This window comes from Epinephelus lanceolatus, chromosome 13 (genome assembly GCF_041903045.1).
Source record: "Epinephelus lanceolatus isolate andai-2023 chromosome 13, ASM4190304v1, whole genome shotgun sequence".
Classification (NCBI taxonomy): domain Eukaryota; kingdom Metazoa; phylum Chordata; class Actinopteri; order Perciformes; family Serranidae; genus Epinephelus; species Epinephelus lanceolatus.
This window is the reverse complement of record NC_135746.1, coordinates 5,592,286-5,604,660: the sequence shown is the minus strand read 5'-3', so window position 1 is coordinate 5,604,660 and position 12,375 is coordinate 5,592,286. Positions and strand designations below refer to the sequence as shown.

The window sequence follows — 12,375 nt, the reverse complement described above, 5'->3', positions numbered from 1 at the left end:
TTAAATATAGTTAGATGTTCTGCTCTCCATAAAGGTGCATAAAGCTCACACTGCTGGCGTTTTTGCCAGCTGATTAATCTGCAACAAAGTCGATGGTGGAGGCGTCCACAGCAGGTCAACATATTTTGTCAGAAAAAAGGTAGACTATCCAAAATAACACATTTTAAAATGGAAATCTGTACCGATGAATAATGCATTTGTAAGCATTATCATAAAATAGAATTACTGCCCATGGTTCCACCAGCCAGTCAAGCTGCAGTTACACCCATGTCTATCCAGACTCATTTAATACACAGTGAAGACTTTAAAGGAACTTAATAAAAGGTATTAAGTGTATCTTTTGATAAAGTGGAAATTATCACTATATTTACAAGTATGACACCAATTAATAATCTCCAGTGACAAACATGCCGCCTTCACTCATAGACTATTTTTACAGAAGAGTGATAAAGAGCTCCATCACATGGCGCAGCGACAATCACCTAACGCTCATTATCAGCACAGTGAGCAGAGGAACAAGATTTGACACAAAGTTGGAGGCGTGACAGTTGACAATGCTTCTAATATGGATGACAATGTAAAGAGGCTACAAATTCTAAACATGGATGCTTCACAAACATCTTGAACCCGGCAGCACTGACGATCCGAACAATCAGCACAGTTTCAAGATGAGTGTCATCGGTTCAGCATCTGACCTAATGTCTCCCCCTCTGCTCCTGAGTTATGATGTTAAACAAAGGTTACGGGATATGACGGTACATGACTCACGATCATAGCAAAGTGTCTACTGGCAGAGATTTGGTAATATTCTTTCTACTTTGAGAGCTTTACTCAGGGTAGGCAAAGAAGCAAATCATGGCTGGATTCTCACGTGACCTTGTGGTTCTCATGTGATCTCGCAATAACAGCTGCCCTGTAAGGTAAACGTGATCTGGGCAGACAAGAAGGACGGTGAAGTTGTAGATAAAGAAACCTGTGATGCTTTGCCCACACTATGAGCAACAAGGCTTCAGGCTACGAGTCCTTTTTTTTTTTTTCCCGCCATCCAATTACCAAAGAAAGTATAAATATACTTGTAGAGAGAAAGAGTATTGTTGGTTTACAGCAGTTTAAACAGCATCACTTAAAACCTTCTTTCCTCATAATTCTTTTTTAAACAGTGTGCACCCTATAAAGTTTTCTTTAACAATTTAGGATTGTGAAAAAGGGATGTGTATCAAAGGTGTACATTATCAAATGCAGAGACATTCCAGTATATTTTTTTTTATGTTGGTTAGGAGACCAGGCGTTCTTTGAGGGATCATTTAATTTGTCAATTCCAAAAAATGTGGTCGTGACTGTCGCACATATGGGATCCAGTTGTTTGACCATAACTTCGTAAATCTGCTCATTTGTAGGCAAAGTGAGAAGGTAATTTTTCTCATTATGCATATTTAATCAACTATACTATCCATTCTTCAATTATGGGGGGTCAGCCAGTGTCTTGTGATGATTTTCTAACCAGTGGATATCCAAACAACAAATACCTTTTCGTTAAAATGTCCAGGTTGTAAGTCAGCTTTTCCTAAAATAAAAATATCAAATAGGAAAGGTATTTTTACCAAATTATTTTCAATGGAAGCTGCTGACATGAGGCCAAATAACTGACGCAGGAAACTTGTCACTGTGCTACGGGTGTGACAAGCGTGACGTGCGTCATATCAAAGCTGAGCCAGCCTCAACTTCTTTCAGCGCTCCAATGACAGGTTTTTATTTGCAGCTGTGGTACTTTACCATTTAGCGAAGTTAGCTGACACTATGCTGGCTGTCTCTACACTGCAGTGCAAATGAAGATGCAATGGGGCGGCAAAATGTGATGTTAAATAGAGGCTCAGACATTGATCTGATCTGAATATTGAAATTTTAGACAGCATTAAATAGAGGTACTTTGTTGTAAGCAGCAGACACAAATAAGCCCATGACAACATAGCTACGTAACAAGCTAGCAGGTGACACCTTGTACAGTAGCCTTGGCCACCAGTGTGTGAATAGGTGGATGTGACTCATGGTGTAAAAAGTGCTTTGAGTAGTGGGAAGATAAGAAAGGCACTTTACAGGTGCAGGTTTATTTAATATTAATCATTTACAGCTTTTATCACTCGTAGTGTCAACACAGAACTCAGAAACCTTAAAGCTTCCATTTTAAAAGAATTTAGTTTTACTGTTTTGAGTCACGTATTCAGTTACTGTATGTAAATATATATTTATGTAATGCAATGTAATGAAATTCCCCCCAAGTGTTTCTGAGATATCAGTTTCACGAGAATGGGATGGACGTGAGGTCACAGTGACATTTGACCACTAAAATCTGCTCAGCTCATCCTCGAATTCAAGTGGACGTTTGTGCCAAATTAAATGAATACCCTCAAGGCGTTTCTGAATAGGATAAATGGATGGACAATCAAAAGAAATAATGCTCCAGCGCTGGCTGTCTGTGGCATGGAGGCATTAAGAAATGAACAGATTTTCAATGTAATATATCAGCAGGCACACCAGTTATAAGAATATCACACATACATCCATTTATATGTCTGTGCCCTCACCAAAAGCACAAACTTTAATGTATTTATGAATTCCATTCCTAGAAAAGTGAGTCTTTAGACCATCTGACTCAATTTTGACTTTTGCTCCACATAACGGTTTCTGAAAAAGACAAAATAAAAGCCTGGGTTGCTTAGAAACAAGCCCCGTTGACTGCTCCGACGATTTGCCCAAACAGCTTGAGAGACCTGTTAGCTTTTACATGATAAGGCTGGTGAATGTGACCCTGACCTCGTGCTACAAATGCTTCGCTTCAGCCTGAGCACCATGCATTTTCTTCCTAACAATTAAGAGTTCAACTATTTTGCTCGGTGTGTGGGTTATTTCTCCCAAGCCGGTGCAACCTTCAAGAGTGCAGCGCTAGGGCAGTAATACCAGGCAGAAGAGGCCTCTGGCAGTTCTTGGAGAGAGGCAAAGTAGGTTAAAGTTTTACAGCACTGATAATTGAGTCCAGTTGCTGAGGGCCTCGGAGAAGCTTCGTGATTGCACAAAAACGCACACAAGGGCACCGACAGAGAAACACATACAAACACATCACACGCTGAAACGCTGATTTCTTCGGAGCCATGAATGCCCTAGATGCAGCGGCAGCTCTCAAATTAAGCAGCTCAGAGACAGAGGAATCAAATGCGTTTCCATTACGGGGCAAATATTCCATCTACCCCGTCATAACGACACTGTATGGCAGCATTATGGGGAAATATCAAATTAGGCTGTTTCATTTGGAGGACTGTTGTGCATTGCGAACAGCTTTGGAGATCAATTGAGCTGCTAGGTAATGAGCGGCAGCGGCCTGCTCTAATATACTCAGTAATGTTCTTTTGATTGCTTTGGTTAATCTCGCTCTCTGCCGTGCAGGGGAGGTAGCCCCCCTCTCTCTGCTGAAACACACTCCTCAGCCCAGGTTACAGGGAAAAATAAGAAATGGAGAGCAATGCTACAAAACCAGCAATAATAATCGAGGTGTTGAATCAAGACAATCCCTATTCACGTTCCATGCCACCAGGAAGTCATGACACTCCAAGAGGACCCTGTCTGTGTCTAGTTTTATGCTCAAGAGTTTCAACAAATACAGGCAAAGTAAGACGAAACGAAGCAGCTGAATAGGCCGCAAAGGACGACCTTCGCCTCAAGTGTCTGTGATGTGACGACGCTAGAGTGGATGGAATCAGACACAGTATACCACTCTGCTCCCTGAAAGCAAATCCTCTCACTCATGCGCCACTCCAAAACAAGTAAGAGGTGCTCTGTTGCTCCATAACAACACTCGCAGCTGTGACCATTTAATATGCTGCGGCTCAGACTCATTCCTCTGCACCTTTTGCTCTCACAGAAAATGCTAACAAACCTGTCCAACCACTTTTGCAATATGCTGCGCCGCACTGCTGCATGCCACACCATCTGCCACGTTTCGCTGCACAGAGTGAATATTTATTTGCTCAAACTGGATTGCTCAGCATCCACCTACTTTTGCAGAATCGTCCACACATGCGCGCGCTCCCTCTCTGAGATGGCTGTCAACACGAGGTTAGAGCGGTGTGGGACTGTGCAGTCACCAGCTGGGAGCCGCTGGAGGTGTTTGATGTTTGGAGACAGGCTGCTGTTGGTTTCACGTGACTCTTACCTCTCCACGTGGTCCAGGTTCCCTGATACGCCCAGTCCTCCGATGGTGTAGAGTTTGCCATCGTATACCAGGCTGTTGTGTCTGCAGCGGGGCACAGTCATCCGGGACACCAGGTTCCAGTTGTCCAGCAAGGACATGTAGCACCATACGTCAGCCACCATCACACCGGACTCGGTGCCACCTGAAACACACAGGATAAGGCTCATTCAAAGTGGAATAACTATAAGGGTGTTTCCATTTTTTTCAGATCATGTGTTCCCCAGGAAGAGCAGAGGATGTATCTGCATCAGTGATTGGAAATCCTAATAGAGTTTTGATTAAATTCAATTCCTGAAGGATCCTCTTTGAAGTCATGCACTCAGTCTCTCTTTCCACCTCTTCACTCATCTATTACATCCACTCAGAGTCTTGGCACAGTTCATGTCACACTGTCTTTTTCTTAAGCCATCATCTAATCAACTGTATTGATTTATTTTTTGTATCTTAAACTTAAGATTATTTTTTATATATTTTTTTGTATTAATTTATTTTCTATAATTTATTATTTCATTATCTATTATTTAAAATATTTAAAATATTTTATAATTAGTCGATTAACCTTTTGACTGGTTTATCAGTTATTATTTTTAATAACAATTAATTTACCCCAAAAATAAAAAAAAAACAAGTTGTCACATAACGCACACAATATTTTAATAATTTTATTCAATGATCATCTCATAAAAAATATTATACTGACATATTAAAAAAAAGTCTAATTTCCACCTCACTGCTGTGTTATTATAATAATAATAATAACAATAATAACAATAAGAATAATAACAATAATAATAATAATAATAATAATAATAATAGTTGACCCTTTTAATCAGATGCCTCATCAGAAAAATGCTGAACCTCAAAAAACAGGATTGCTGTGACACATACATTGATTTATGACTGTATATCATAGCAGCTCTTTCCCTTAACTGGAGAATAAGCAGGCTGTCTTTTCGTGAGTACTTGAAAAAAACTAAAAATAATTAAGACATGGATTTATTCCATCACTGTAGTAATATGCAGTTAAGAGAATCACCAGCAAAAGATTTTTGCATCAGTGTGAGACAAGGAAAAGAATGGAAACGATTCTCAGTCTGTGACAACAGTGTGTAATGTTAGTTTAAGTCGTCTTCTCACTTGTGCACGGCCATTAGAGTAAAGAGAAAATATGAACTGGCTGAATAGCAATGTAAGGTGATGCATAGTGGAACATTAACTGTGGTGCAGAAAGTTTAAGTGACTTCTACTAGCAGAAACATGTCTGGCATGCTGATAATCCTAATACATGGTGCATGGGTGGGAGGAAAAAGTTAACAGGATGGTGCTGTCTTGACAAAGTGCTTATTTTCATTCATTCAGTCATTCAAACCTTTACTTAAGACTCAGGAAATCAATTGAGGGAGACCTTAATTTTCAATGCTGCCAAGCATGAACAAAGACATTAAAAACAATCAATACGCAAACAGAAATGAAATCATACCAAACAGCAAACAACAATGGCAATAAACGATCGTTAAAAGTAGAAATGCAGCGTGATAAACACGGTATGGTGTAGATGTATAGTTAAAAGCATTTATGCTCAATTAAAACGATCTGATAGAAGGCATTTAAATAGCCATTAGGGCGGCAGAGTGTCCAAGTTTAAGGTCATGTGCAGATTATTCCATGTATAAGGAGCACTGTAAGAGAATGTTCCCAGTTCAGTTCTGATTAAGGGAGTGTGAAGCAACCTAAAGATTATGTGAGGTCAGAGTTAAAAGGGATGAAATATAAGGTGGAAGCATCTGCATCAAAGCTTTAGAAAAGAACAAATACTTAATTTGCTTCAAGTGTCTGAATATACCAGTTACACTCCTGTGATGAGCCATTTTAGCTGCTTTGAGCGGGTGCATCTTTTTGTCTTGAACATTTTGCAAATCAACTTATTTCCAAAATCGATTAAGTCGATTACGTTGATGCCAGAACCTAAAAATCAAGATTAGGATTACTTTCATTGTCCCACAGAGTGAGAAACTGTCGTTGGTTTTCAACCTTCATGCCAAAGCCATAAAGACAGCACTCCACATACCAAAAACACACATATAAAGGCACACACATGCAAAAGTTTCTAAATAAATAAAAGAAAATACAGCAAAACACCTGGTCCAGCAGGAAAAGCCAACACACAAAACAAAAGAAATCCCTTGTTTCCACTACCTGCCACTATTAAACAGTTGTATTGACACAGGGATAAATGAATTTTTAACACTATTTAATCTGCTACGAGGGACTCTGAGCCTCCTACCAGAGGGCAGTACCTGGTACTCACAGTTTAGAGCATGGGACGGGTCATTAACTGTCCTATTGGCTCACCTTAGTGGAGCCTGTGTGTAAGTAGACTGCAAGGACGTATGCTGTTTGACACCTACAGTCTACCATGCCCTGGTAAGGCTTTCTAAAACTGCCTGATAAAAGACTAACATGGAATTTTGATCAACAACATTGGTTGGCAGTCTTTGTTGTAATCCGATACAGCCTACATGGGTTTACTAAGTTAATGAGTTGCCAGTACAAATACTAAGGTAGGAGATCTGTGAAGTGGTTTCATTCTGGATGATCACAGGTCACCAACTCCTCTGCGATCAAATACTCCAGTGTAATCTTAACATTCAACACAAGATGGTCGTCCTCACACCGTTTTACAAACCTTTGAGTCTCTTAACAGTATTCAAATAGGTTGGTATCATTTTTCATTAAAGCTAAGATGGCAGCATCATCTGACAACGTAATGATGTGATTGTGAGGGTGACCACTCGTTAGACTGTAGGGTAAAAAGGACAATCGAATTGACACGACCTTTGGGAGCTCGTGGTTCTAGGTCTTATGAGAGTATCATTAACCTTTACCATAGTGAATGAACTTTTAGCTCCTAGTTTAGTTCCTGTAGCTCCTTAGTACCAGGAACTATTAGGTTGAAAAGGGCTAAATGTAGGGCTGGGTGTTTTTTTAAACTTACAATACCAGTACTCTTAATGTGATATGGATACCAACAAAGTACAGAATTTGATACCCCTTTCACGGCTTCATTCGATACCAATCATGTGAATGGAGGCAGTCAGTTGTGTAAAATTCCAACACCACCCATGTGATGGCACCACAAACTGTACCGGTTGTAGCTGCTGCAGTAGTGGGACAATCACACGTTGCATTAAAGCAGGGGTCTTCAATGCTTTCCAGGCCAAGGACCCTTTAGCTCAAAGAGATTAGGAGCAGCTTTTGTCTGTGGTTTCTGCGGTCGACGTATGTCAGAGTCTCTTGCTCGAAAGTTACAAAATGATCCATTGTGGCTCACAAGAATGTCAGACACTTGGAATAATAATTACGCCAATTGGTCAACCAAGGTGTGCAGAAGAGCATCTCTGAAGCAACAACACCTTGTCCAACCTTGAAGCAGATGGGCTACAGCAGCAGAAGACCACACCAGGTGCCACTCCTGTCAGCTAACAACAGGAAACTGAGGCTACAATTCACACGGGTTTTCTCACCAAAACTGGACAATAGAAGATTGGAAAAACCACATTCAGATGGAAGCATGGATCCATCCTGCCTTGTATCAACGCTTCAGGCTGCTGCTGGTGGTGTAATGGTGTGGGGGAGATTTTCTTAGTGCCAACTGAGCATGGTTTAAACACCACAGCCTACCTGAGTATTGTTGCTGAGCGTGTCCATCCCTTTATGACCACAGTGTACCCATCTTCTGATGGCTACTTCCAGCAGGATAACGCACCATGTCACAAAGCTCACATCATCTCAAACATGACAATGAGTTCACTGTACTCCAATGGCCTCCACAGTCACCAGATCTCAGTCCAATAGAGCACCTTTGGGATGTGCTGGAACGGGAGATTCTCATCATGGATGTGCAGCCGACAAATCTGCAGCAACTGTGTGATGTCATCATGTCAATATGGACCAAAGTCTCTGAGGAATGTTTCCAGCAGCTTGTTGAATCTATGACACCAAGAATTAAAAAGGGGGTCCAACCTGGTACTAGCAAGGTGTACCTAATAAAGTGGCCAGTGAGTGTATATGACTTCAATCTAGTATATAACAGGGAAGTTATTTTTACATATAAAACTTTGGCAAGTGATTGAATAATATTTTTAATATCAAACCAATTTTGTCTTCCTTCAAGCCATTTTCTATTTAATATTAAAATCTTCACTCCTCAATATGGTGTGCTTTTCAGAGATATAAGAAAAAAAAAAAAAAAAAAAAACAGGGACACACTTTGCCAACTGACTGAAAGTGGTTCACTGCTGTGTTGACTAGTCAACCAGCCAACCATCAAGACTGTGCTTGTTTCAGCTCTCTTCAAAGCTGCCCTGTTAACTGTGTAGTCTGACATGTAACACCAGCCATGACTCAGTGACCCTGCTCAGAGTCTGACGAAGGTTACAGACCGGAGCCTGTTGATTGGCTAGCAAGAAACACCTCTGATTTCCCCACTGGCTGCCTGACTCCCAGCGGACACATGCATACCTGTTCCAATGCCCAAACACAAATTTACATTTATATGAAAAGAGGGAGAGGAAAGGTACACGCAGGACAAATCCTGCTGCATTTCCACGGTGCAATGTCAAGGTCTGAGTACCGTGCAGGATTCTCGCACAAATGGACCGTGGAGGGAGAAATTCAGTCTACCTCTGGAGGAGCAACTTAAAGGTGTCTCATAGAGGGGAGTCACAGAGTGCACAGTGTGCCACTATGGAACAAAATAAACTGCAGAACACTGCAGCGACTGTAAAGCCAGACAGAGAGAGAGAGAGAGAGAAAAAAAAAGAAGTCAAGTTCAAAAAATGCTCCACAGAAGGTAAATAGGAAGACTCTTCTGAAAAGAAAGACATCAAAGTTGTCTGCAGTGTTGGGTACAGCTAAGTTTTCAAAGCAACAGATGAGTAAGCGTCGAGGGCAGCAACCCTTTTAAAACACTTTAACTGTTTCGCAAAGGTCACAGGAAGCTGGCGATGGTCAGGGTAGCTTCACTTTGTCGAATTATGAATTGTGAAAACGTCTTCACCAAGAGTTCATTAATCCAAGTGTGGAGACCTTTGTCGAGATTCAGTATGACGAAAGGGACTTTATCAAAACAGGTCAGAGACCAGTAAATCCATGGTTTACTTTTCTTGATCTATAACCATAATGCAGGTTTATCCTTCAAAAAAATGTGTCAGTTTTTCCTGTGGTTAACTCAAGAGCGGAAATGTCTGTTCATCACCTCTTTGTAGGTTCTTACAGCTTAAGGCAAGTTAGATTTAATACTTTTTAAGACTTTTTAATGCCACTTGGAATTAAATTTAAGACCAATTTTAGAATAACCAAAACTGATGATCTGCTTTAAACATAAAAAAAAGAACACTCTAGGCATGGCGGAGACGAGGGTGAAATATTACTCTGAAATTCGTGGCGTTTGTTGGTGGGTTTTCTTGGCGATTTAATGCTTCTCAGTCTGCATGTGGGATTCCACTGCCTTGATTCCCATCATGCTGAGTTTGAAAAACCTTTTACGAAAAATACACCAAGCCTCATGTGCACTGCTTTATACTGGTTTCAGTCATGCTGCGAAATCCTGGTTAAATAGCTGTTGAATTTGCACTTCCCCATGTCATCCCGGGTTCAGTGACAGCTAGGCATTAGGCAGTGGATCCTCTGCTCTGAGCATCTCGACTGGAAGCGTGATATGAGTGTTGTTTGCTTCACTGTCCTGATCTGTGTGACGTTAATGTGAGAGGTATTCGATAAATTATTTAAGAGAAAAAGATGCTACTACAATGTTGGGAAAAGAAAAATGTTCTAAACTTTTTTTTTTTTAGACTATTGAAAAAATGATTTCAGACATTTTAATACCAACTAGGCTTTATTGGATTAATGAATTCAATGCATTTTAAGACTTCTGAAAGCTCTGTGGGAATGCTGTCTTCAGAGCCAAGTTTGTAAACTTGTAGAAATGTTATGGAGCTGCACAGTGGTGGTTTCAGCTAAATGATAATGTCAGTATGTTAACTCTTTCATTTTGCTTTCGGTACGAAGCAGCCACTCTTTTAAAGACCATAATGTTGCATAGAGTGTGTATATAATTGGCACATACTACTTTGTCATAACCAGACTCACACGAAATCCGTGGACGCAGAATTCAATAATACCTCTGCAGATTTACCACAGATTAACAAAAAAAACCAAAAAAAAAAACAGATGTCCATGATATTATAAGTCAAGTTTTCTTGAATCTGCAGATTCCATTTGGGTCTGATTAAACAATGGACCTTGAACTTCAATCCTCTTGCTCATATATCAAATGTGTAAGTTTTGTTTCAACAAAACCTTTTTGGGGGTCCTCCACCAAAAAAATCTGAGAATCAAGCACTTAATTTTCTGTATTCTGGTGAATCTTTATGCACCACTTTGTGCCTTTTTTGCATCAATTTAAAGTGTAATATTAAAGGAGCAATAAGTGAAATCCTTTCACCGCTAGGTTCACTGTTGTGCACTGCCTGTAGAGCAAAACAAAGTGTGTCATGAGCCACTCCTCCCTCTACCTCTGCTCTCCAACACCCATTAAAAAAAACTGTTAACTTAAAGACGAGGAACCCAGAAGTGCTAAAACGCTAACTCATTTCCAGGTTTAGGACTTAATTGCCATGTGCATTATCATACTTGGCGCTACGGCTCTGTTATGGGGTTTCTCTGCCTTTCCTGGGGCCTACAGAAAGGCTCTTCCATGTGCAAACGAGGAAAGCCTGAGGCAGAGAGCGCAAACCTCCCTGCCCTTCCATGCGCCTACATGGAAGGCCTAAGGCAGGGAGAGCAGCAGCAAAGACTTGAATTTGGAAAACGCTGACGAAAACATTTTACAGCAGCAAAATTATATCAAAACATCTGTTTACAAACTCTCACCTAACTCATGCAGTTAAATCCAAGACTCATTCATCTAGTTGTATGCTCAGACCTCCCCAAAAAGACGGCCCTTTCTTACAGGGAACTGAGCTGACAGGCAAACTTACCTATGCTCTCTTCAATGCCAGACTCCTTTGACAAAAACAGTAATTTTACCTTGCTGCTGGTCAACCACTGCCCCGATCAGTTAGTGCATTCATGTTATTGTGTGACTTTGATGTTTTACAGTGATAGTTTGGATTCTTTATGTTGTACCTGTCCAGGAGAAGAAGAGCTAGCTCCGAGTCAAAGCATAGCCCCTTTAGCTCTTGCAGTGCTCTCCACCTTGGAAATGCAAGGCCAGTGTTGGGCAGTGTTGGGGGGGGTTCACATGAACGTACATGAACGCGCAGCCGGACCGGCTTGTAAACAATGGGCTGGAGATCAACACAGAGAGTGGGTGTGTGAGGTCATGCTATACTCCAGATGAAATTACACCCCTAGTTCTTCACATAGTGATTTTTTAATTCCTTCAATGTAGAAATGATGAATTTCGCTTATTGCTCCTTAAATTTTGTCAAAATAAAAAAGTCCTCTGCTACTTTCATGTTTATATTGGAGGAACAAATGCACGTTTGTCTCCTTTTTTACGACAAAATCTGTTGTACGCAAAGTACGCAATTTGGAACACAACACAACTTAATGTTAACAGGGTGCCCAGTGGCTCAGTGGGTGAAGCGGGTGCCCCATGTACAGGGGCACTGTCCTTGCTGCAGTGGTGGAGGGTTCAACTCCAGCCTGCAGCCTTTTGCTGCATGTCATCCCCTCTCTTTCCTCCTCTCATGCTTCGCTATTTTATCTAATAAAGGCTAGTCTCGCCATCAGACAATCAGAGATCTCCGCCTTCTGATAGTCTGGGGACACTCCTTTCTAAAGTGTGTTTAACACACCGGCGAAAACGGCCGGCAACAAAGCAACGCCTCTTGCATTTTTTAAAAAGACACGCCCTCCCAGAAATGTGTGCTGCCCCTTTTCTCGTCCGCAAGGAAACAAACACACAGACAGCTTGAAAATGGATGCCGAGAGATTTAACTCAGTTTTATCAAACGTGTGCTCATCCGTGAAGAAAATATTTTTTCCAGCGGATGTCTTAGTTACAACATTATTGAGCTTACTGAAGTAGTTTCATGTCGTATCCGACAATGGGAGGCTTTTAACAG

The 12,375-nt window shown here is 40.9% G+C and overlaps 1 protein-coding gene across 4 annotated transcripts in view; it reads right to left on the bottom strand.

The window, feature by feature from the left end:
* The window catches only part of klhl29 (kelch like family member 29), a 409,128-nt gene that overhangs the window by 75,087 nt on the left and 321,666 nt on the right, over window positions 1-12,375 (bottom strand). For all 4 annotated transcript variants that reach the window (XM_033648442.2, XM_033648445.2, XM_078173676.1 and 1 more), the window contains one exon: window positions 4,205-4,385. In XM_033648442.2, the coding sequence (XP_033504333.2) occupies window positions 4,205-4,385 (181 nt within the window). The remainder of the gene's footprint in view (window positions 1-4,204; window positions 4,386-12,375) is intronic.